We start from the raw sequence: 26,904 nt of genomic DNA on the forward strand, positions 1-26,904 counted from the left end.
CGAATGTTCAAATGAAATTATGTGTTCGTGGAAAAAAATGTTTGTTCGTTTTTTTTTTTTGAAAAATATAAATGGATAATGGTTAAAAAAGCTCCAATGCTTAATAAAACATATAAATTGAAACGAAAAATTCATGGATGACCAGGAAAAATGACGATTGTTTCTTAGTTATTCATTTGCGTTGATTTGAAATTTAAAAACAATCTTCTTTATTCCTGATTTTCAATTTATATTTTATATTTACTCAAAAGCAAATAGAAAAACAAAAAATATTGTTTATGCCAAAGCACTTGAATAAAGAATAAAGAAATAAATAATATGAAAACCATATCTTTTCTGTTCTAAACCATATCTTTTCTATTTTAGTGTGCCCAGCGAAGCGGGCCGGGTTTGCTAGTTTAATATAAACATTACTTTCGTCTTTGTGAAAATGTTGTATATTGCACCTAGGAAATGAACACGAAAAATTCAGGACTTCTACAAATTATATATTTAATATAATAAAATAAATATACATATTTTTATTTAATAATTTGAATAATTGAAGTTGTTGCACAATTATTTTGACGAACTTGTGGACACAGATAAACTAAAATCAAATTTATAACGCTCAGCTAGTAAATGTCGCACATTCGACTAATCACAGTACAGCGATTTGAGTAAACAACACGTGGCCCTTTGAATATCCTAAAAAAGAGGACGGAAATTTTATAGTTCTAGGACGAGGTGGAATAAATTCGACATTATTGCGAATTATTACAATATTTTCCCATTTTTCAGAACGGCCCTAATAAAAATTAAAATTCTGGCAGCACTAGATAATTCTCTCGCATATCTCCTATTTCAGTTGCTCATTGAATTGAGTCGTATGTGATAAAGAAGGGTGGCACGTGTGCTTAATGTTGTGTGTATAAATAATGATTTGTTTGTTGGAGAAAAAGTATAACTATAATTAAACTTGTTTATAATTTTGTTTAAATCACACGAAGTCGGATATTCGAAAGTTTTTGAATCCTAATGGTGTAGTTTTGTTGAGGCAAATGAAAAGCCCCAAACCCGAATACTCGAGCTTAATTTTTCTCTAATACATTGTAAAAGATAAATGAGGCCACTGCTTCCAATAGCAACTTGGCAATAGATAATATACTCGTATATTTGAATGACAACAGAGAATCTCAACGGCACCGTACTCAACTATGAATGTGTGTGCACACATATATATTTGTTTTAAATCTTTTCGACCAAATCGATTACATTTTGGAGCAGTGGGTGTGTGCTAACTCCACTTATCAAGCAAATGTTTGGTTAAAGTCATGTATGTACTTGGTCTGGTGAGCGCCCTTATGTCGGGAATTTGAGTGGAGACTGGAACATTTTTGTTCATAAAATGCCCAGCAGTGAAGCTTGTGTAAACAAACTGCTGACGGAAATACAGGAGTCGGTGCTTGTGTACATAGCAGAGTCGTTGTTGCACACAAAGGTGTATGTGTGTTGAAAGCTAAACAGTGGATGAACTGGTGTATATATACAAAAATGCATTGCTTTTATAAAAGAATAAAGATAGCATAAAATAGGATGAATGGAAGCAGATGATTTGTGATTTAAAAAAAATTCAAATAAGGGATAAGTACTGAATGTTTTTCAGTGAAACTCATATGCGTAAATAACGAAACTGAAAAGTTGTAAAGAAGAAAACAATTAAACTCAGTTAAAATTTCCGTAAAATGTGGATCAAAAACACCATCTAGTTTACTATTATTATCAAAAATGCATGCATCACAGAAGCGAAAAAACGTCGCCATAAGTATTAGTATATCTAAATAAAAAAACGACGATTTACTTTATTGTTATTATAAAATAAAATGTTTTTACCGACGTTCCTCAACACGGCCATGCCAATATATGTAAATACCATTTTAAATCAGACTACACAATGAAGCTTTAGTTGCCTTAAAAGCTAAAGGATTTTCCCTTCAGATGTACTGGAGTGATAAAGAAAACTATCATGTTGCACTGGTGAAGTAAAGTTTTTCTATTGCCTTTGTTCGTACTTTTTTGCGAGCCGTATGAACACAAATCTGTTCGCAGATAGTGCCAACGAGTGTGGCATATTCATTCAATTAAAAAGAGGTAGTTGAAGCGAGTTTGCGTTCGGAACATAGACGTCAAAATCAGCTGCCAGTTAAGAGTGTTGGAGTTCTGGGAGTGCTTTGGAATCAGTCTTACGGCGAGTAAATTGCAAGAATAAAGGTACAAAGTAGGTAATATTATGTCTGGTTTTGTGAGCGACAGTGGAACGTCGGCCGATTTGGTCATCAATAGCAGAGTAGTGGCGGTGGTTTCTGCAACTTCGGTGGCAACAGTTGCGGCGACCACGTTTGTTAGTTCTCCTAATCAAACGGACACCAAAAGTCCATGCATACAAATGGAAATGTCTGCGGCATCACCGATTCGTTGCTCTCAGGTGACGGATGCAAATAATGATTTAAATAATGAAGATAACTCTGTTCACGACAATGGGAACACCATGAACCTTTCATTAATGCAAACATCACCACCACCTCATAGTTATCGGCATTCACGAGCCTACCGTCATTTTAAGAATCCACCACAGCCACATATGTGCATTCGCACAACCACAGAGACAGGTGAAGAACTTTTTATTAATGTACTAAGTTGGACGCGAATCGTAATACCACAAGAACCCACTGATCCCATACCTTTGTACGGTGGAATGCGGGTAAATATATTGAAAATCCAGCACACGGTAGAGAGATTTTCTATATTGTATGAATATACTTTTAGGTGCCTCCAGGAAGTCCACGCAGTCCCCCGATTGTTTTTGCTGTTATGGCGAATCCGGAAGTGCTGAAAGATTCAGGACGCCACAGCAAAGACCCAGAGGAGCGCAGAGCTATGGTTGAATTAATGTGTGATTTTGTAGAAGCAATGAATCCTGGTGTGAAATTAGTAAGGTGGGTTATAAAAATTATTTATTTTTTGTTTGTTAACAGTAATAGTAGCCCCGCCAGTGTCGGGTATATCACCTGCCGTCTTCGTAGGCCCAGGAAACATGCTGTTCCAGAGGGAGAGGGGTGTTAGATGAGTCGGTTTTAGGGGGCATGTGAAGAGGTGGTTAGTGTCGTGCGGGGTGCCTTCACATGCCGGACATATGTTTGGTATGTCGGGGTCGATTCTGGATAGGTAGGAGTTTAACCTGCTACAATATCCAGAACGTAATTGTAAAACGTAAAAAATTATTTCTTCTTGTTGTTGTTTTACCAGTAATGGTAGCCCCGTTAGTGTAAGGCATATCACAGGTCGTCTTCGTCTAGCTCATCTAGGGGTAAACCCAGGAAACATTCTGTTTCGACAGGTTGGGTCCAGAGGGAGAGGGGTGTTAGATGAGTCGGTTTTAGGGGGCATGTGAATAGGTGGTTAGTGTCGTGCGGGGTACCTTCACATGCCGGACATGTGTTTGGAATGTTCTGGTCAATTCTGGATATGTATGAGATTAACCTGCTACAGTATCCAGAACGTAGTTGTGCCAGTGTTACACGAGTCTCACGGAGAAGCTGGAGCTCTTCGTCTGCAATAGGTGGTGGTTGGACTCCGATTACGGCATTCACAGGACGGGAGTTCATGAAGGTGGTGACGGTCTCCCGGTGGATGTCGTTTATTGACTGTCTAAATACTGTCCGGTCCAGTAGATTGCGGTCAGTTTTGTCCTGGATTTCGTCAGCGTAGTCTAAAAGGTCGCTGTCCGAATGGCAGTATTTTGACATGTCTGTAGCTTTATCCACTGCGTGTCACTAGTTCCAGGCAACCAGACAGGCGCAGCATAGTTCAGAACCGGCCGACCAATTGCCTTAAATGTCGAAAGCAACAGTTCTTTGTCTTTGCCCCAAGTGCTGCCGGCAAGCGATTTGAGGACCTTGTGGCGATTTTGGACTTTAGTGGCAATTGCGGTTGTGTGCGCAGAGGAGGAGAGCAAGCTGTCAAAGGTTACAGCCAAAATTTTGGGGTTGTTTACCGTCGGAATTGGTGTGTCGTCGACTTTTACCTGAAGGGACAACTTGACCTCCTTTGTCCAGGTGGTAAAGAGGGTCGCCGTGGACTTGGTGGGGGAAAGTTCGAGATTCCTCGCCGTGAAAAAGCGAGAAAGGTCGGTGAGGTAGTTGTTCACTTTGGAACACAGGTCATCGATGTCATTGCCCGACGCCATTATCGTACAGTCGTCAGCGTATGAGATCAGGGAAATTCCCGCTGGTGGTTGGGGGAGCTTCGTGATATAGAAGTTGAACAGCAAGGGAGAAAAGACACCACTCTGCGGTACACCTTGCTTAATCTGCCTCTGCTTTGATGTTTGATCTCGAAAAATCACTGACGAGTGCCGATCGCTCAGGTAGTTTGCGGACCACCTCTTGAGTCCTGGCGGGAGTGTCGGCTGATAAATATCATCTAGTAGCGTGGAATGGCTGACTGTGTCGAAAGCCTTCTTCAGGTCTAACGCTACTAGGACAGTCCTCTCGCAGGGGCGGTTTTGGTTAAGCCCGCGGTTTATCAGGGCGTTTATGGCGGTGAGTGCAGTGGTGGTGCTATGCACTCGTCGGAAGCCGTGCTGATGTGGGGCTGGGTTCAGGTGTTTCGTGAAGAGTGGGAGTAGGAGGGCTTCAAGTGTCTTCACTATAGGGAAAGGAGAGTTATCGGCCGATAAGATTCCCCTTGGTTGGCGGGTTTCCCAGGTTTCAGTAGTGGTTTCCTGGACCGCAGCTGTTTTAATACTGTGCCGGCTCATAAAGTCAACTATCTCGTCGACGTTGCTCGTGAGTCCGTTGCAGTTGAATTGTAGAAGCTTGAAGCTTCTCGGTAATGTCGGTGTAACTTGGGGGGGGTGAGGGACACGTGGGGTTGTCTACGTTGGACCTGCTGCGCAATCCGCTGTGGTTGCTGCGGTCTGATGGTGGTGGGCGGCCGCGCCTCAGGAGGCGGTAGCGGGTGCAGAGCTCTGCAGCAGGGGGCAATGTAGGCAGTTGTCCACTCACGGGTGGTACGCAGGCCGGAACATCTCCCAAAATGGCACCAGCCATTGCAAGAATTGCATTGGACTTATCAGATTCCGAGGTATTACGGTTTGACACACGGAACAGACTGTGCGGGGGACCAGGAGCTGCTGGTTTGTCCCCGCACTGGGGTTGGAGCAGGAAGGAAGGGGATGGGTTGAGTCGGGGGAGTTGTGTTGCTCCAATAGGCTCCTTACCGTGGAGGTGTGGGTTGTGGTGGCGGTTGGTAGTGCCGGCCTATCAGGGGAAGTAGTAGCCGTGGAGGCATCAGACGCCTGCTGGCAGGAGCAACACGTGGCCACATACCGTGTGGACCATTCCCTATGTATCTAAAGGCCTGAACAGGTCTTAAGGTGGCTCCACCCGTTGCACTTGTTACACCTAACCGAGGTGGAGTTCGGGTGAAGCCGTTTGTGGCAGACGCAGCAATAGAATACCTCTGGCCCAGGGTTGTATTCGATTCCAGCCCTGAGGAGAAGCATTTGGAGCAGGATTGCTGCGAGGATTTGGTCCTGTGACATAAGGAGTGGGGTGATGTGCTGTTCACTAAGACAGGGCTAGTATACTGGGGCGGCAGCCCTTGGTCGGGAAAAACCCGAATCATTCCGGTAACGTAGAACCCGCTGCCATGGGTAGTCAAAACGCGTGTTATAAATGCAGGCACTTAAATATTAGTGGCAATCCTTGGACGTACATAAATTCAGGTGTTGTTGCTGTTGCAGCATAAACAATCCCCATACATATACTAGGAATGCCGCTGAAGTGACAGACTGCGGTCGGATATAAATCCGGGTCATTCCGGTTACGTAGAACCGACTGTCGTGAGAATGAAGACTATACTTCACAGGATCATTTCCGTAGTCAGTCTTAACTTTCTTTCATAATTTTCGGTCGTTAGGAACAGTGTCTATTTTAACGCCCGCGTAACCATGCGCCTCAAATCCTCTCACTTAACACCCGCCTCTCTTTGGACCCACCTCGTCGAAACAGCATGTTCTTGGGCATACCAATAGATAAGATTGACCATGCCGGCCGGTGTCTACACCGTGTCGGAAGGCTTGAATAACTACTACAACAGCAACGGTTAATTTATATCCGGTCAAAGGCTATCACTCCAGCAGCATACCCCAGACATGTATGAGGAATGTTTGTAATGTTACAACAACCACGTCAGCAATAAATTAGCGAAATTCATCTTCGGTGGATGATTGTGGTAAGAGAAATGGCCACGTAATGGGAGTAAAATCAAAGTTCATCAAAGTTAGTAGTACTTTATTCTCTTCAGACAAATGGAGCTATATATTATTTATATTCGGCTAAGGTCTCTCATTTCAGTAACATTCCCCAAAAGTGTATGGGGATTACAAGATTTAGCAAAAGAAGGCCAACTTCATGAAGTATGAGCAAATATTAACTGAATGCAAAAGCTTTATTCGATTGTCATGATTGTTGTCAAAGCAATTAGCAGCAGACGGTGTAATTTGTGATAGAGAAGAGCTATCAATTTCAAGCTGGAGCATTTGTTAAATTACATTTAACTGGCTGTGGACAACGGTTGTTCGGGGTGTGCGTTTCGTTGTGATCCTATGAATACACAATTTTATGCCATTATTATTATGCCAATTATTTCATTACATAAATGCATTAGAGTTTTGCCATTGCCTGTGAATTAGCGTCCAATGTTTTAAAAAACTTCTATTGTTTGATATTTCATGTCCTCAGTGTTAGCAGTCACATTTGCTGTTGTTGTAGCAATCTTCAATCGGGTACAGCGGCTACATTTAAGCTATGACTAATTTTTTATACATATATAAGTACATACAGTCTGTCTAATACATATAAGCTTGACTGGCAAGATTCAACCTTAGAAATCCATACAAGAATTTAAATGCTGCTAGATAGGCGTATCCTTTTCGCAATACGCGCTGTGCGATTTGTTAGTTTTATGAGAAATTTAGAAAGGCTGCTTTGTTTTTACAAACTAAGTTCCACGTATGAAAAACGACTTGAAGCAGTGTTCTTATGCACACACCCTAAAGGTCCAAAAATTTAAACGTACATCTGTAGCAGAGTATTTGGGGAAGTCGAAGAGGTTCACAAATAAGTGCATATATTGCGTATAATAAATATTAAAAGCTGTGGAGGTCACGCTTTTATTAGGCAGACTTTCCAGTTCGAAGCCTGGCAAACTTAATGCACTGCCGCCATGTTCGTTTACTTGGATTCCATTGAAGCTTGATTGATTGGCTTATTTGGATATCATACAGAAAGATATGGAAGTCTTTGCTTTTGTTTGCTCTTGAATTAAGTGCACTTAGACAATCGAGCTGCAAAACGAAAGGTGTCGCCTGTTTGATGTCACAAAAAATACCAATATGCAGTGGGTGTTGTCGTTGTATAGTATCACCATAAACATTCCCCATACTTACATACGGGGAATGCTGCTGGAGTGACAGTTCTTGGCCGGATATAAGTCCGGGCCGTTTCGGTAACGTAGAACCGACTGTCGTGGAAACGAATATGCAGTGGTAGTAAAGCTTGGTGAATAACTCGGAATTAATTGTTTTAATCTCATACATATGTCATCATTTCCTCGCTTCGGCGACACAAATTATTGTTGACCGTAATCTATAACTTCGAGTTTTTATAAGTTAACTTAAACCTAACGTTTTAATTTTGTATAAGTTGAAAAGTATAAATGAAAAATCAAATAATATATTCAAGAAAAAAGTAGTTGATTAATCGCATTAAAAAATCCGAATTTATTTATTCTCGGAAGCACTAAGAAGTGTCATCTAGAGTTAATTAGATATGTAGATATGACCCCGTAATTTTTAATTTTGAGATATCCTTGGTAATTGCACTTGAATCCTTTTTGAAGGAATTTCAATCAGATAAAAAGTAACTGACAAATCACATAGTACGAGTACTCTAAAGAAAATTAGATTTATTTCACCATTAGTGTAAATCGTGACCCTAAAAAACTATAAGTGTACCGCTAGCACTCTACTGAAAGTGAAGTGTTAACCGCTGTTGTGTCTTAAAAAGTTATATTCCAATATTTTCTTCTTTTCTTACAAAGAAGTTTCGAAGAAATTTGAAAATAGGTTGAGCGATGTTTCAAGGTTCCTTTTTGTTCTTTTATTTATGTGCTCTCCTCAACTAGTTGATTAAGTAGGCTCAGGATGCTGTTGGTATGGACGATTGCATAAATTATTTCATAGTCGTGTGCTAAGTGAATGGAATAATACGCACACATCTCTAATCGCTTGAACAGAAGCTTTAAAAAAATCAATTATAATTAATAAAATATACATATTTTTTTAAGTAATGAGTTTTATTTAAACTATTCAGTTTCTAAGATTTTCTTATCTCGTTTTAGGAATGCTGTTATTTTGAAAGATCGTGATATATCTGGAGAGCTAAAAGACGTATGGAATGCGGTACAAGCTCAAAGAGATCGAGAACGGGAAGAACAAATGCTTCAGCAACGACAACAACAACACTTTCACAACGTCACCACCCAACAAATGTTTCCAAAATCTGCGGAATCTATAAGAATTTCTGAAGAGAAGCAGAATAGTGTCATTAATCCAGAAAAGGTGAACAAAGTTCCCCTAGATAGTCTAGTTGAAAGATCCATAGCAGTAAGAGATTCTGCGCCGTCAGAAAGTAAAAATTCAAGTGCAGTGCAAGATTACGAACTTAGCAGAATAGACGCCACGAAAATTAATCACCTTAAAGAAAAAAATGCATTATGTGCCAAGGTTTCAATCGAGGAAAATGCAAGTGGAGGTGAAGATGCGTTTAGTACATACGTTGACGGAAAGGACCAAATCGATGCTACTAACAAGTTGTCCTCAAAACTCAGTGCCAATGGTAATATGGAAGCATCTGTGAAAACACTATCCGGTACAGAGACAATTGGAGGAGACAATACTGAGAGTAAGGGTACTCAATCTGGAAATCACTCTCTTTCGCCTTCTAGTACAGTGGTTACGGCAGCAGCACCTGTTATAAAAAACACAATCGCAGGTTCCGAGAATCTTTCAACTTCCAATTCTACAAAAATTGTCACGCTTGTTTCTGCTACAGCTTCAACAACTTCCACAAAAAAGGATAAACTAGTTGGATTTTTACCTAACGGATGTATATTTCCCCGGTTTAAGAATTACAAAAACAAAGAAAAGGACAAAGACAAAGAAAAGGAGACCAAAACAAAGGAAAAAACTCTCCTAAATGCTTTAAAAAAAAGTAAAGATAAAAAAGTTGCTCCTATTGAAAATTGTGAAAAAACATCGGGGGAAACTGATCAAAAAATAAATTATGAAAAGAACTGCAGTCACTTAGAGAACGAGGTACAAAAGTTGGATCTGAATAAAATCGAAACATCCGCTAGTGGCGACAATATGTTTGTTAAGCTGAAACTGGCTGCCACCTCGGCGACAGCAAAATAGGCAGGTATTGTCCTTCGTTTTTGTTTTTTTTTCTTTTTGCATTTATATTTTTATGTATGTATGCAGGTATAAAATTTTGCATAGTTATCTTTGTATACCATAGCGACAAGAATAGACTTGGTCAGTTTAAAAGTTGGGGCGGATCACTGATAGCCTGTAAGCATTTGTTATATTTTTGCAAGACTTTTCACAATATTAGATCACAAACGCAATTAATCTATCATAAAACAGCCATACATATGAATGTATGTTTATATGTCTTCACATACATATTATATAAGCGAACAAGAACACCACAGAATAAAAATCGCAATATATTTGTATGTATGCAATTCATACATATCTTTATTGTGTTTAAGGTTAAATAACTTTATTAATCTTATCAAAACGAGAATCTTTGCCTAATTGAAAAATTGGTTTCGTTTTCTTATACTCACAGTATGTAAGGCAAATGTTCAAATTTAATTTAAATTATATTATATTATATAAGTATACAGTATTACCATCTCATGCTTATTCACTAAACTCCAATTTGTTGAGGTAACTAGCACGTGGCATTTTTTTTTTGTTAAATATAGTTTGTAGTTTGTACTGATTTTCATTTATAAATTTTAGATGAGAAAAATAAGACTCACAAAAATGTTACCACAGAAGACTCAATCCAGATGTATTTAAATCACGCTGACAAAACAGAATAATTTAAAGATACATAGTTAAATTGGTTTTCTTTAAACACGAAATGTTATGACAACAACGTGTAAATTTACCAAAATTTGAAATGTTCGTATTTTTATTCTATATATTTTTCCTAAGAGACTGAAATTCGGATATTATTGGGCATCAATATTAAGCTCATTTTGTAAAAATTAAAAGGAAAAATGCAACGAATATGTTATTTATTTGTTTTATTTCTATCCACACTTTAAGTATTAAATTAAAACTGAAAAAAGTTTGATTTTGCAATTTAAAATACAGGCGCGAGCTTTGGCAGCTATCGGGCCCTAAATGCATGCAGTAATGCGCTCGAAAATAAGATTGTTACTTCAAATGTAAAATATGTACAGTGGTGGTCTTCTTATTAGAAACGACTTTGCAACAACTATTTTTGTAATACATTTTGAGACTTAATTTCACCACATTAACCCCTTGTGATTGTTGCAAAGAATTGAAAATAATTGAATTTTCAACACTTATAACGCCATTAAAAAGTAACACCATATAACGCTATTAAACACAATAAATCAATTTAACGAATTCAGAATATTTGCTCTCAATCACTAAGGGGGAAAACCTCCGAAAAGCTAAATTTGTCCGATTTCCTGGTACTCCCATCAGAGAAAATTGCATATCGCAAAGGGTTAAAATCAGTAGTTATAAAAAGTAAAAGAACAACAAATAGGCATTGAGTTTAAAATAAAAAAATCATGATGATTTTGCTGCTTTAATTGAAAAATTCTTTATTTCACGAGTTTTTTCCGTTGGGTTGAAATTAGGACTTTGCGGTTCAAAGCATCCAAATTTTGATCTTAAAGCCAACACTTCACTAACCTTGAAGTGCTCTATGAATTTTGAGAGAACCAAGAATGGATTATCATTACTCTTGTTGTTGTTGTTTTAACAGTCATTACTCTCCTATTTCCTCTGCTGGAGTTATATAATATTATTAATCTGAGTTGCCTTCCTGTGATTTCAAACTGCTTTGGCCTATTGTGCGAGTGAATTACGCCAAATAATATTCTTTTGATATCTCCATAAAAAATATGTTGAATGTAATCTTTTCAGCGGCCTTGCAATGGAATTAAAGTTATGGGACACGAAGTGCAGAAAAATTGGCATTGACAGTTGTTCATTTTGCCTACACTGATCGATTAGCTCTCTAATTATTGAAGTATATAACTTTTTTTACCCATTTCAAAAACTAAAATATTTCAAAGTTGTTATTAATTTATGGTTGATTGATCATTGATTGTCACGCGGCACACAAAAAACCATTCGTCAGTGTAAAGTGTAAAGGTGCATTCATTTTATCGCTAACACAAAGATGAGTACATAAAAAAAAAAACAAAAACTGCACGTTTCATTGTCCCCAGCAAAAAAACGATGGCTTAAAACTGCAGGCCCTCCATTTGAGGAACAACATCAAGACGCAACACCACAAATAAGAGCAGTAGCTCGGCAAATACCTAACAGAAGTGTACGCGCCAATTTTTTTTTATTTATTAAGAATTTGTTTCTAGTTTTTCCTATCTACCTTAATCCAGTTGTCGCCTAATTGCGTTATATTTAAATGGTGCTGTATCCTCCAACACGAAACATAATATTCTACTAAGTGCGTTGATTTGCTTCATTCTGCAGAAACAAAGCCCAACGTGACACTTAATGGAATGCCACATTTCTTTAGTATCTTCATAAATGCATTGCAGTCAATGACGATCTTGAATTTAGTACTTATAAAGTAAACTTCCAGTTCTGAAGTTTCTCAATGATCACTAGAATTTCCAACTCATATAAGTGGAATGTCTTCTCGAAAGGTTTCGTCTTCCTACTCATATTGAACTAGATGATATTCTCCGAAGTCCCTTTGCAGTAAAACCGTGTCATATCCCTACATAATTGGAACAATTTGAACTTTACTTACTGTCTTAGGATTATATAAAGTCCAAACTTTGGCATTAGTCCAACCCACTTTGAGTTGTTGAAATCCAGTGAACTCTGCATTCCCCAATAAAATTTTCGCGTCATTACCTAGAAGCTCGAACAGAGACTTTGCTCCTGCAATATGACGTTAATTCTAAGAAAATTTAAGCGTGGCTTAATTGTACTGTTATCTATCAGCTTAATTGTACTGTTATCTATCACATATCCCAGAAATTCGATCTGCCTCTGCAATAACTGCCACTTGCACTATTTTATTTTTATTCCACTTACTGCTGTTGTATTGGAAATACCAAGTGGAACGTAAAGGAACTTATATTGACTACTATGGGTCGCAAATGATAAGTTCTTTCTCGAAATTTGTTTCCAAGGAGTGAAATAACCCGTTCGACAAAGCTAGGATGCCTTCTAGTCCTAGCAAGACGTCATCCATCAGTGGTATTAGAACATTATCTCTGAATGTTTTCATTCACTTGGCGGTAACCATATCTGGGTATTTTACTCTTAAGGTTTTTCGACACCGAAACAATAGATGAAGCGTATCCGGTTGGATAATGCCTTCATCAAGTCTCTTCAAAATCTTCGTATCTAAACAACATCTATCCTAGTACGATAATCTCCATGGCCTTTGAAATACCTGATTTTGATCTACATTTTTGAACTTGTGTTTTCGGGTAGAGACATAATCTTTGATCAACGACATAACTTCGCCCGCTTTGATGCTTCTGGTCAACACTACTTCGCGCTTCGTCAACTTTACTTTATCGACTTTATATTTTACATCTACCGATTTTAAAATGTCTTTACCAATAATAACACCAAATCTTAAATCTCTCTCGTTCATTAAAGTTACCTTTGTGTGGAAACTGCCTAACATTGCACTTATATCAACTATATGAACTTAGATGCACAAAAGCCTAAATAAAGCGATGTTCATTTTGCCTTTTCTCTAATAGCGGATACCCGTTAAAATTAACTTAAGGCAGGGTTTTGAACCATTGTGTCTTATGAATATCTTTATTGGCTGAAATTGGATAAAAAATAGATTTTGCTTTTGGCTTTGCCTTGCACTATCAGAATTATGAAGGTTTCACTTAAAAAATGCTTAATTGTAAATATTAATAGAATTAAAAAAATATTTGCAAAGTCGCGCGAAATGTTTGAAATGCAAAGGAACTGTTGAACCGATATTGTGTCGACTCCGTTGATTCTTTGAAAATCTATAGTTCGTTGAGAGAAGGTTCTCTTTCTAAGCTAAACAGACTTTTTCTAACAGCTGTCACCATGGATTTTGTTTACCAACGTTCTTATAGTTGAAACAGTGCATCGTAAGGCCACTGCCAGCTATACCGAATAATTGATGTTTTCTTAATGGCATCAATATATCGGCCTATTAGAACACAAATCGCATCCTGTATCTATGTGTGCTAAATTTACGGAGTCGCTTACATGATATTGAAAAATAATCCACCACGAGACACTCTTTGTCCTTCTACGCTATATGACTAACCTGTCCAACCCCTTGCTGAAAATATTCTGCGTCTCCACACCTGAAGCAATGCTTTCGTACTTTCCGCTGTGTTGCAGCAGTGCTGCTAATACCGCTCGTACTTGCAGAGACAACTTTAACGACCGACGTAATTTTCTGGTATGTTACCTGTATATGGCTATTTGTTCCTTTATTCAAATCTTTTAAATTTCTTGCTCGATACGGATTGCCGTTATTCAACTTCGTATCTGGTATCCCTTCAATAGAATATTCGATAATACTTGTAATCTAAAACAATACATCTTGTTATAAATGTACTATTTTGCCTAACTCCGGTACGATTCAAGCAATTTGACAAAGCCTTTCCTGTTAATTGGCTCTCGTGATATCCCACAAGAAATGAAATTACTTTTTGCTGCTGATCAGCAAGACTTTTCCGATAGCAACGTTAACAAGCCATATTTGAACGCAATGCAGTTCTGAACTTTGGAACTGGTTTCTACGCTGTAGTGGCCCACAATAATGAAACCAGCCCCCTTCAGATTTGCACTTAGGAAAACGATTTTCGGTGCACTCCTAAGGGTTTTTTTATAGTCGGTTAGAAAAGTGCTAGCTTTGAATTCATATACATTTTTATCTATGAACTGCATACATGCGTTTTGTCACCTATAAGTATAGGAAAATAAAAGTCTGGCTTTCAGAAGGTCGCAAATAGAGGGTGATGTAAAGATGCAATAAGCAAAGTTTTCTTCAATTATCGTATTGCTATAAAATGTGCTTATTCTCGTGTTTTGAATAACAAGATTCTTACGAAAAATGATCATCATCGACCACATCCCACAATTCTCATGGCGAAGTGGGATTGTTTGGCAGTCCAGCATTTTTTATTGTGGTCGAATTTCCTGTGTTTCTGTTTGAATCCGCTATTAGCGCAATCTTTTTTAACTTGGGTTACGCCATTAATTTATTTATCAAATTCACAGGGCAAGGATGCTCATTATTGCTTAATTGGTAGCGTTAATGGAAATACTTAATTAACATTCACTGAAAATTCATAGGTAACCAGTCACGTTGTTATAAATATTTTTCTAGATAATAATAGATTTTAATTTTTAATCGGTAGTAATTGCGACGATCTTCGTAAGCCTGGAAGTGAACTATTGTCATTGACATTATTTCCAAAATTCTCTTGCCATTAACTCAGTTTGCGTTTGTGTGCTAATGTCATTAACATTAATTCCCTTACAAAGAGACTTTATATCAATTGTCATTAATTCCATTGGCATTATTACGCGTTACCGCTTGCGGCTATTACGCATCAACCGGTGTACTTCGCTAGCCTGAAGCGTCGAACCAAATTCATCCTTCAACGAATTCTTTAACGAATACCATCCATTGATACTGCTCTGGTCACGTATGAATATTTTAGTCGTGCCAACCAACAGTATTTTTATATATGTATATTAGATAAATTTGACTTTGTCTTTGGTGAAATCGAATTTAGCTTATTCGAAGGAATAACTATAGAAGATTAATTATTTTGAATAGTCAAACCGTTTCACATTGAATAAATTATGAAATTTTTGGCAATACTAACGGGTGATTTTTTAGCTATTATCTTGTTAAACAGCTGACGCGCATTTCGTGTTTTGTTTCACTGTCAAACATATTCAGTTTGGTCTATAATTTAACCATGAATCGTCTTACAAACGAACAACGCTTGCAAATCATTGAATTTTATTATAAAAATGCCCAAAATACAAGAGCTTGACTTGCATGACATGTGGTTTCAGCAAGACGGTGCCACATGCCACACAGCACGCGTAACAATGGACTTGTTGAGAGGCGAGTTCGGTGCACATTTTATTTCACTTTCGGGACCTATCAATCGGCCACCCAGATCGTGCGATATAACGCCTTTAGATTATTTTTTGTAGGGCTATGTTAAAGCTCATGTCTATTCAGACCAGCCTGCTTCAATTGACGCATTGGAAGACAACATTAAAGCATTTATATGTGAGATACCGGCCAAAACATTGGAAAGAGTATGCCAAAATTGGACTAAGCGGATGGACCATTTGAAGCGCAGTCGCGGTCAACATTTGCATGAAATAATCTTCAAACATTAAATTATATGGACTGTACTCTCAATTCAAATAAAAATTTCATTTTTCTGAATTTTACGTGTGTTTTTTTGAAAAACTTTCCTATAGCTCTTAAAAAATCACCCTTTATATGCACTTCCTCCGCATTATAATATTTTTATACTTCACTCATTTGTCGCCTGGGTTTACCCTGCCTTCTACAGTTATCAGTTAAGTTTCTCGTCAAAACTCCACTAAATCCAATTTTTTACACTTTATTTTCTTCGAATTTTACCACCACCGACCGAGAGCTGTCAATAGTATTTAATTAAATACACGCACTTTAGGCTGTGTGCACCTATCTTAGCACGCCCACTACTGGCCTCAGTATTTTATACCAATAAATTAAGTATATTTTCGTGAACTGTCCTCAATTGGAGCTTGATAAAACCCAATTTTGAAATTAATTTACAGTAGAGTGAAATACATTTTATTTCCTAAATACAGTTATAACTCATCAGTTATTGAGAGAAGAGAGAGAGCAAATAGAGCAAATCATCGTAATGTAATGTGATTAATTTATGGATTTTCTTTGCACCAGAGCCGACAGTTTATTCACCTAACCACTGAGATCAAATTAAGCATCATCAGAGAATAGGATTTTGTTAAATAAAATCGTCATTTTTAAGCGATGATGATGAACATTTGAATAATTTGTAAATTGTTGAGACGTAATCTTTCCATGATAAAATTGTAAACATTACTGAATGCTTCATAAACTTATTGAGTATTGAGATAACAGTTCCTGTCCGGCATTTTCCATCAGTAAACTACATAAAATGATACTAATTTTAATTCGAAAGGCCATTTAATTTTAGTAAAGGGACCTCCATTTGTGGAACAACTTCAAGACGCACACCACAAATAGGAGGAGGAGCTCGGCCAAAAAGGGTGTAAGCGCCAATTATATACATATATAACCCACACCAGTGTGTCCGTGTCGACTAAAGCACACGTCGACCACAGATTTACTTATGAAGTAGCCAAAAGAGAAAAATGTACATGCTTCGGTTGGCCAGAGCTGTTTGTTTGTACTGATCATTATTTTTTAGTATTGCTGTTTCTTTGTCCAGTGTTTCATCGTCCACTAAGGGAGTGCTGGTTTTCACTTTGCAATTTGATTTATCCGGTTTTGCTTGAAGAATCTTTGTTTTATTGCTCTGCTCGTGGGCAGAGGGTGGGCTAACATGCCTTTTTTTCCAAATATAATAAATTTATAGATTTTTATAGTATCCGATTAGGTTTATTATGGAGCTTTCTATTCTTTTCGATCATACCATTTTCAGCCACAGTGATCGTTCCAACTTCGATTGATATATTCTATATCGATATTACACCAACAAACTACAACATTAAAATTTTATTAAATACTGGCTGGCGTTCTTGCTATCAATAAGTATAAATTACATAAAAAACGATTTTACACTATCAAAATATTTTAACACCACTTAACTTTAATTAATTTGCTTAAAATATAAAATAAAAATATCGAAAACATAGAGTGGCAAAGTGTCGATACGTTGAGAGAAAAGGGTTTTTGCTTTTTACCTGTTCGCTTTAAATTTTAATAATTTAGATTCAAAATCAAGAATTCATGCATTCAGGTTCCTTTATCTTTGCAAACCAAAAACTTTTATATGAGCAGCATCTATGCTAGTGATTGAGGATACTTATCTCGACGGTTCTTTTTGATACTTATCGGTTACAGTTTCTGATGCAATAATTTACCAAAACTGTCTGCAAAAGTCTGTACTCGATTGTTTACATATCCAAAGCAAAATTACCCAGTTTAACGTAGTTTTCCTTTTCGGTGTTGTCCGTACATAATTTTTAGTTCGCATTGGATAAGGTTATATGTTTTGATTTTCGTTCGGTATTGAGTTTTTTAGTATTAATAAGTCGTTTGCCATTTTTATAATAAACTAATTTTAAATATATTTAAATTTATTGAACTCGCACACAGTTTTAGCTATCAGACAAAACTATTTAAGGCATTTATATATCCAGAATGTTGTACTATTCACAAGCGCATTTAAACCCCAACATATACGAGTATGTTTATTAACTAAAGAGATCTCTTCCATAACAGGTGAAATTCTCGATCCGTTGGGCTCCAAAGAATAAATTAATATGGGGTACACTTACCAATCCCTATTCCTAAATTATACAAATTCTAAAACACCGACTGACAAAGTTTAGAACATAGTCTCAATACTGCCGAAAGCGAATGAGGGAAATAGAAATGTATGTAAATACACAATTAGTACATAAATTGGTTTGCATTCGGCGGCCACTTTAGTCGAACGGATTTATGCGTGACTACCATTCACAGGAGGTCACGAGGACACGAAACCTACTAAGGGCATGAAACACCAAATCATAGAAAATGTTTTTTTTTCCTAATAGCAGCCGCCCCTCGGCAGACAATGGTAACCCTGCCAGTGTATTTCTGCTATAAAAATCTCCTCATAGAAAGCCGTTTGTCGTTCGGAGGCGGGCATGTAGGTCCCTCCATATGTGGAGCAACATCAAGTTGCGTGTCACAAAACTGGAAGAGGAGATAGGGCAAACATTTAACAAAGGATGTACGCGCCGATTATATACATAAATATTTATATATATTACCAAATTCTTTGTGGGGGTTACCTCCATTCATATTTTGTATTTGACTTTATGCTATATTTTAAAGCTATTTATCCATATCCTGTATAAAAGTAAGCTAAGCCAGTTGTCTGAGATATTCAAATATTTTCTTATGTACAGTAATATTTCTCATAAATAGCGTTACCAAAATACTCAAACGGCCTAGGAAACATTTTCTTATATATTAAAGAGAGATCAAAAATATTAGAGAGCAAAAACTTCAACAAAAGCAATTACGATTTAGTATTTGGTGTTAGCTGGAACGCCGTTATTTTTAACTTGAATACCCTGTTTGTGCTGGAGGAAGTGGTTTTTAGTATAAACTGCCGAAATAAAACATGCTGGGCTTTATGCATTTTGGTAACATACCTATGAACAAAATAAATTTGTAAATATAGGTGTAGAATTAGTCAGTAGTTAGATTAGGGTACTTGATAAGTTGTAGTATGTATGTAAAAACATTGTGTTACAGCGAAAAATTGAGGAATAAGCACAGTTCGTAAGTAAAGGAGAGTATAAGATATATACAATTTAAGTAATAAGAACAACAAAAATATGTAATTGTATTTAATTAAGTCACAAAAATGGAAAGTACACAAAACTTATACAATATAGAACAGCAATATATGAATTCGTAAGTTTGTAACTTTATATAAAAATTAATATATACATATACCTACATCATGACTTTTATTAGATGTGTATAAAAAATAAAGCTCAGGACGAATGGCTTCGAACATAAAAAAAGAAATATATACAAGCAGGTGACGATTAACATTTTTCGATTAAATAATGAGCAGGTAAGAGTTATTAAAACATCACAAAACAATTTTGTCATCAATAAAAAGCAAGTAGAGATTGATATACATTTTATGTTGAATTAAAATTAAAGATTTTTAATCCTCTCATTCATTTAGTCCCTTTTGACATAAATCCTAACTTTTACTTTTATCAAAACCTTAAAAATAAAATAGAATTATCGGTTTTTATGGGTTAAAAAAATATGGGACATATTGTGTTTTGCCTTTAATTTTTTCTTTGAAAAAATCGAAATGTTTTTTTTTGCATATTTTCAAAGTTTAGTCATTTAAGAATATGTCATTAAGAGGATTTTTTAAAATTCCTAAAATATGCAAACAAATTTTTTTTTCAAACGGCTATAGTGAATTTTTGTTTGAACTTGTCCAAGGCTTATTCGATAGCGGCATCTATAATAATTAAGAATCCGTTTAGTTTTCCTTTTTCAGGTCACCAGGAGGGTTGGATCCATGCACGCCTGGACACCCTCGTTTGTTTGGACCCTCTACTTTGACTGTGGATAATTTTGTAAATTTTAATGAACAATAAACAAATGATACAAATATGGATAGTACAATTTTTTCCCCCTTTGTACAGCGCTTCAAATTCATGCCTCTACCATAGAATACCCCCTTAGAGAAATAAAAGGCAACTTATCGGTTGCCTTATTGAGAATATTAGAAGTCGAAAGATTACAGAAATGTTTTGCTTTTTATTAAAAAAGGAATGGATACTTGGGACCTTTCTGGATATATAATTCATCGATATTTTTGAAGTAAACAAAAAACGAATACTAAAATTTTTAGAAAATAGCCGCAATATCGAATCCAAATTTCGTGGGCTTATCAGTTTGAAATTACTTTGTGTGTGACGAGTTTGCGCTTAAAAGCTGCACGTTGCTCGATTTATTTACATTCACTTTTTGCTTCGCTGTGGGTTTCACACATTTATGTACAATTAATTGTAAAGTATTCAACAACCGCCCCATTCACCTGATCTGGCACCACTACGTGTAACTCGTTTTGAGAATGTAGAGGCAGTAAAGCAAAAGTCGCTGGAAGCGCCATTAATTATACCAAAAATAAAGTTCCAAAGTGTCAAAAGGCTTCAAAGAGTTTGCCAAACGTTGGCACAAGTGCATCGCAACCGACGGAGACTACTTTGAAGGGAGCCATTGAATTTTGAAGCTGAAACTAGTATCTACAAGTACGAGTATATTATTTTTTATAAATAAATTCCGGTTATTTTAAGCTGACCACAAACAGGGCTACTACGTAGTAAACCATAGTTTCGTTGCTATCTTCGTACTCTTGCAGTTATTTACATATGCATTAAGAAAAAAAAGAAAAAACGTATTTTCTATAATTCACTTCTTATTTGCCATAATGATGGCTCATTTTTGAAACACTATAAATTTTTCTAAAATTTTTTTATTAACACTTGTTATTTTTCCGCTTACTCTTATCTCGACGACGGTCCGTAAAAAATTAGAAAATCCACAAACTGCGCCACAAACTAGCAACAAATCCCAGGTAAATGAAAATTTTCAACAAATCGCTGGGAATTGTACTCTGTTTGTGGCCAGCTTTAGCGGTGTGAGTTTTGATTGCGTCTCCCGGCTCTTTAAAAAAATACAACGAGCTCGCTCCAGTCCCACATTACGTCTAATTTTAAAGATTCTTTAACACAAAGCAAGCCCAGGGAGTAGCAAAACTCAGTGTGCGTCTATACAATATATGTGGTATGACATGTGTGTATGTGTCATGATATGTATGTATCTGGCATGCATATATTCACAACTGCTCTGCTTCCGCTGGGATTGCTAAAAAATATAATGCTTGCAGTAATGTGGAGTATAAAGCCTCGATGGTTTTACGCGTTCTTCTTTTAACATTGTTCGAATATATTGTAGGTAATTCAATATTACGCATTTAAAAATTGCATACAATTTTATGCAGAGATCGAACCGTATTTGGGTTTTGATGTTCCATGTCAGAACTAAAAGCCATCCTAAACCTATATTTATAAGTATTTGAAAAATAACCGCGTCCCATAAAGTAGCACTAGAATGCGATAGCGTGTGGACATTATGTAATATTCTCCTCAAATTAACTTCTTCATAAAACTATGTTATTGTCGAAACAAATCTTTTCCGATGAAAAACTAATTGTCAATATATTATTTGCACCTCGTCATAGAATAAAATATTAAAATTAAATATTTACACAATATTTACACATTCAGTAATTTTTCAACTTGTTTTAATTTTAAAAACCAAGTTAGAATTTCTTAAATGTTATTAAATAAATAAATTAGGTTAAACGAAATTTCCTAAAGTAATCTTATTAAATGAAAATGTCAAGACATCAGTGTTTTTATAGAGTAAATATTGCTATTTAATCTTTGTTGTTGATTGCTCGCAGCTGTTCTAAATCTTCGCGTTCCTTTTTGTTACGCAGTAGTGGCACATTGTAGTCGAAAGCGTAGAAGAAACCGCGTGGAGGGCCAGTTTCTTCTGGTCCGGGAACATATGGTGGTTCCTCATGAACGTATTCCTTATACTCGGATTCAGCGGGCTCATTACGTTGTTGCTGATATTCAGGGGCAAATGGGTCGGGGTTTTGACCATTAGCGGCCGCAAGTTCGCCCCACAGCTTGAAATGTTCCTCCTCTGCCTTGCGAACAGCCGGAGTCTTTGTTGCAGGTTCTTTCAAGTGCGCTGGCCGATTGTCTTCAACATGGAAGCCCGTGCGATCGGCATAGTATTTCGCAACAAAGTCACGTCCAGTAGGTTGAACATATTTGTATGAACCGCTCACAGTGCCCGCATCGTCCTTCTTCTCGTTCTTACCCTGATTCCAGTCACGATAGCCATACACATACTGACCCAAACCGTCCTGCCCATGGTATTGGTGTGCGTCGTAGTGTTCTTCCACATACTCCTCAGGGTGATCTATCACACGGCCCATGTACACGAACTCGCCTTTTTCATTGCGTGCTTCAGGCAGCTCATTCTCTCCGGTCTTGGGCGCGTAATCAATGCTGTCCAGACCGCGTAGATTCGCACTGTTCAGAAATTGTTGTGCCTCTTCTGGCGAAATATTAATCTTGAAAATATTCTCAGCAAGGAGCGTGCCTGGAAGAACCTATAGCAAAACATGAAAAATAAAACAGCTTTCGATTAAAACGTAATATCTTCGATGTATCATTACAATTATGTAGAATAATTGCATCATCCGCTAAAAATATTAAGATTAACGGTGCACGTGAGTATCTCTTTTCAATGAAAACGTTGAAATAGCTCAGCAAAAACTTCACAATCATTTGTTTATTCGCACTCCAGACAAGTTATTACAAATTAAGGCTTGCCATTGCATTCAAATTCAGTTTTTAAATTTTAGCAGTGATGCTGACTATGCAAATAATAATTGTACAATTAATTCTTTTCTCCCCATAGCGAAAACGTTTTTCGAAGGTACGTATAGTTATAGATATGTACCAACTATTATACTAACCAGAAGGCAAACTGCAAATATGATTATGTTCATCACAATTAAATTTATTGCGCGATTACAATTTAATAAAACACTTAGGCAGGGATTATATATATATAATCAATCTAAATTGTGCTATTGGCTCAGCTTTTTGACTTTACAACTGTGTAGTCGATTCGAGAATAGTACCCAAACTCAGAACTGACCGCTTCTTATATTGAAGATGAGCAAAATCAGAGATGAAACGCAAAAAAATAACAAATAAGCTAAATACGACTGTGCAAAATATGTAAATTAACTCGGCTTTAAATGAAGATGTTCCCAGCTAAGCAGACAGCATCTACACGCGGTGTGCGATCAGCCACTTATTTCGAGAGAATAACTAAGCCACTGCCGGTTTCTTACTCAGCGGCTTCTAATTCTACGTCAATCTGAACAACACACAATAGCCAAGCGACTAAATGACTAATTGACTAAGTAGATGGCCAGTGTCCGACGCTAGTGTGCTTTAGTGCTTCCATACACACGCACTCCAGTCGCCAACACCCATACCAGTGTGAAACTGAGGTCGGTAGTTGTTTACGGCTGAGGTACCTGCTCATGCAAATAGCAAATAGTGGCAATTAATTTCCTTCTATTACGCGAAGTAATTCGCAGAGCCATTGAGCTAACAATTTATTTATTTTCAATATTTATTCAATATTCCTTCCGTTGTGTAACCACTTGTCACTTCTGCTGATTTAATAATTGATTTCCTCCTTTCTGGTCGGAAGTGTTAATCTAATCATGTATTGATATGCAAGTGACATTGAGTCACTTATTGACGAGAACAAGGACCTGTAGGTCGTAGGTCGCTATAAAAATTATTTCTACATGCGTTCGATGCACAATAACCGCAAATCATAACCAGAACAATAACTTTTTAAGTGCGCTTTCCAGAGGGGAAAATTGTGTAAACCTTACATCATCACCAAAAAAAGTATGAATTGAATTCGCTTAAATGAATAAATTTATATATTATATAGCGCCAAATTATGTCAATAAATTTGTATTCCAAAATGTGCAAATTCTGTACATTCAAGCAAACAAATAAATTGTATAGGTATATGTTATAAATACTTATACTTATATGAACACACACATTAATGGGATTTCCCAATTTTTTCATTCGAAGTGGGAATACGCACCAAAACGAGAATTAATACTTTAAGTAAGCAAGCTGATGATTTGTTTTTTCGGTCATAGTTATAATAGTTAATCATATTTACCTCTGGAACTAATACTGCTCAAATGTTTCTGAAATGAGACGTGTGAAAACAATTTGTATAATCTTACATATTTCGAAAATAACAACCGGATAGCTAATAATATAAGAGCGAAATCATTCGAGTAAAAACTAGTTTCAAAGAAGAATAATTTTTTGATTTGCAAATACGTAGATACGTTATCTTCTGAAGTGAGTCAGCAACTGTAATAAGTAGCGATGACTTCTAGCATACTTAAGAAAAAATTCGGTTGTCTGTGCGCGTTATGCAAATTAAAAAAAAATGGGACACCAGAATTTTGCAGTTTACAGATATCATAATATGTACATAGGAAATCTAAAAATCAGGAATATTCTAAGTAAGTGTACTACCTATTCGTTAAGTAAAATGGAGTCAAATTATTAAGCCAGAAAGACATTTAAAAAGAAATAAAAACAGGCTGACGAAATACCTCTATGGCAATAACAGAACAGAATCAGGGCATACAAAAAGTATATTTGGCAATCGGAGAACCAAGCTTAATGTGAAAATGGTAAATTTAAAAAAATCTGACTAGGCAATTTTATTAATCCCATTAAAAAGTTAACTAATTTATTTCCTAAATATAAGCAGCTCTTTCCCCGATATTTATTAATTGCTCTATTAAATACGGAGGAGACTTCTCATGTTTCCCAATTGGTCGTTACGCATATTTGAATGTAAATAATGGTTAAGTGAAAAGTTTTCAACATTTTTATTATTCTCTCGTTTGTTATTGGCATGTTATCACGTTTATGTCAAATCGCCTTCCCGTTTATCCAGATTTCAGTAGGAACTTTGCCATGTACCGATGAGTTGGCGACTTCAACTTTGATTGTAGCTCAAACCCCAGTTGCAATATAATATTTAGCAGTTTGTTTCAGGTTTCATACATTTTTATAAAACACATAGACAATTTCAGTTTCACACTTAGTGAAATCAATTGATATGCGATAAGGTTTGTAATTGGTAAGGGAAAAGGATAGTAAATCATTTAGTGAACTGGATGATTTGATGAAGAACTAATCTTCGCTTAACTTCTTCATGGCGCTGTGTTCAAATTATAATTGACACGTACATTCTTTGCTAGATGTTTGGCCGAGACTCCTCCCTCCAATTTGTAGTACGCGACTTGATGTTTTTTCACATATGGAGGGACCTTCATGCCATATCGCCTCCGAAAGATGTTTCTTTATAAGGAGCTTTTTCACGGCAGAACTACACTCAGAGGTTCGCCATTGCCTGCCGAGGCGCGATCGCTTTTAGAAAGAAAAAATTCTAGAGTGTAATTGAATATATATATAATATGTTGTAAAATGACTCACTTGAATGTTGTTGCATGCGCGCCACACGGTATATTCAATTTCTTTTTTATTTGCTTACTTTTTCAAGTTTGGCACGTGTGCAATTCTACCGCCAAAGTAAATATTTAAATTTTTGAAATGTACACAAATAAGACACAAAATGTAGTAGTAGTTATAAAACCCTTCCTGAGTGAAGATTTTGAAAATACTTGACGAAAAATTTGCAGGTGAAAGCAACCAAAAAGTTATCGGAGAAGATTCGGCCCTAGCGAGTACGATTACACCTTATCAAACTGGTATAACTCTTTATTTGCACAAACAAATGCAATTTTTGACAGTTCTTTTCGAGCGCTATACGTTTATTTATACCAGTTGCTTCATCTATTCGCCACCTACTAACGCTTGGCGAAACGAAAACGCCTTGTATTTATGGTAATGAAAGTGCATTGAAAATTAAAAATAAATTAGTCTTTGCAAAGATAAGGATGCCACCCATTTATTAACCTGGGGAAGAAAATCCAGAGTGTACCCAACGAGTTCAGCAAAGTTCAAATATTAATCGTGATGTAGAAATTAAGAAATTGTTTTTCGGAAAACATAAGGAAGCTGTAGGAAATTCTCACTCACGATGAATGAAAATATACACAACCATCGAGTTAACGAAATTAGTTTAATTATTTAAAAAAACCTTGAAAAATAAATACAATGAAAACCTTAATTTATTTTGAAAAGCAATAAAACCGTTTTGAACCACCAATGTGGTGTAAGGAATAGTGTTAACTTTGTGTTGCCGTAATCAGTTATGTCATTCAGTACATCTGTATGCGGATGGGTATGATTTTACAATATGTATTGGATACTTTTCTTCGATGCAGTATCCACTAAAGCTTATTGAGTTGAAATTTTACAATGCTCTTACACAATTTAAGCACCCTTCCCGCGATTAAGTGTAAGATTTAAATCGAAAAACTCGGTAACAATTACAAAATTTATAGGGCAGGCCCTTTAGGAAGAATTATTTTGTAATTTTTAGTTCTTTTATAAACGTTTTGTGATAAACTATTAATTGATACATATTCGTGCGTATTTATTTATTGATTTATCATTGAGATTATAGTTATATTAAGTAGGTTTTGTTTTCCAATATTTTGCGTATATACGAGTAAAGTATTGAACATTAGTATTATTTTCCAAATAAATGCCTTTTATAAGTAAAGTATAAATATACTATATATACATTTTTATATAAATACATATGTAAATATGTAAATGTACATATTACCTCGCCTTAATTTGCTCATTACATACTTATAAGGCATGTGAGTATATAATTTTTAAAGTCCAATAAAGTGTTACTACATCAATTATCACATTTTATAGCTGCACATTATCATTTCACTTGCACACGATTTTCGTGAACTTTTCTACTTATTTTTATACAAATTGTGTTTAGAGTAAGTACAGTGTATAAAAATGGTGAGTATTTACTTGTCAAATATGCGGAAGCAACTTTGAGATTTGGTTTTGCATCCATGCACATATGTATGCATGTATACCCATTTCCAGTTTTAAAA

The 26,904-nt window shown here is 36.2% G+C and overlaps 3 protein-coding genes and 1 long non-coding RNA gene across 9 annotated transcripts in view; 2 read left to right on the top strand and 2 right to left on the bottom strand.

Annotated features, from left to right (window-relative positions):
* Window positions 1-882: 882 nt before the first annotated feature.
* LOC129240552 (uncharacterized) lies at window positions 883-19,331 on the top strand. 6 transcript variants are annotated; one of them, XM_054876446.1, is made up of 6 exons: window positions 883-2,740; window positions 2,806-2,975; window positions 8,446-9,098; window positions 9,159-9,524; window positions 9,587-9,676; window positions 10,136-10,781. In XM_054876446.1, the coding sequence occupies exons 1-4, from the start codon at window positions 2,270-2,272 to the stop codon at window positions 9,518-9,520; spliced, it is 1,656 nt and encodes a 551-aa protein (XP_054732421.1). In that variant the 5' UTR covers window positions 883-2,269; the 3' UTR covers window positions 9,521-9,524; window positions 9,587-9,676; window positions 10,136-10,781. The 6 variants fall into 6 exon arrangements, with proteins under 6 accessions (XP_054732421.1, XP_054732416.1, XP_054732417.1 ...); XM_054876441.1 differs by having other exon boundaries at window positions 8,446-9,524; XM_054876442.1 differs by lacking the exons at window positions 9,587-9,676; window positions 10,136-10,781 and adding an exon at window positions 17,898-19,331 and having other exon boundaries at window positions 8,446-9,524.
* Window positions 19,332-20,369: 1,038 nt separating this feature from the next.
* Window positions 20,370-26,904, top strand: part of LOC129240557 (general odorant-binding protein 70) — a 61,082-nt gene continuing 54,547 nt past the window's right edge. The window contains exons 1-2 of the mRNA XM_054876457.1: window positions 20,370-20,455; window positions 22,707-22,724. The gene's annotated coding sequence lies outside the window, so the exon portion shown is untranslated. The remainder of the gene's footprint in view (window positions 20,456-22,706; window positions 22,725-26,904) is intronic.
* LOC129240555 (uncharacterized) lies at window positions 21,481-23,100 on the bottom strand. Its single transcript, XM_054876455.1, has 2 exons — window positions 22,765-23,100; window positions 21,481-22,395 (listed from the first exon to the last, which is right to left on the bottom strand). Exons 1-2 carry the CDS (start codon window positions 22,795-22,797, stop codon window positions 21,646-21,648), a joined length of 783 nt encoding a protein of 260 aa, XP_054732430.1. The 5' UTR covers window positions 22,798-23,100; the 3' UTR covers window positions 21,481-21,645.
* On the bottom strand, window positions 24,718-25,703 carry LOC129240559 (uncharacterized). The gene is made up of 2 exons (XR_008582080.1): window positions 25,352-25,703; window positions 24,718-25,285 (listed from the first exon to the last, which is right to left on the bottom strand). It is a non-coding gene; the product is annotated as an uncharacterized LOC129240559 (long non-coding RNA).

This window comes from Anastrepha obliqua, chromosome 3 (genome assembly GCF_027943255.1).
Source record: "Anastrepha obliqua isolate idAnaObli1 chromosome 3, idAnaObli1_1.0, whole genome shotgun sequence".
In the NCBI taxonomy this organism is placed as follows: domain Eukaryota; kingdom Metazoa; phylum Arthropoda; class Insecta; order Diptera; family Tephritidae; genus Anastrepha; species Anastrepha obliqua.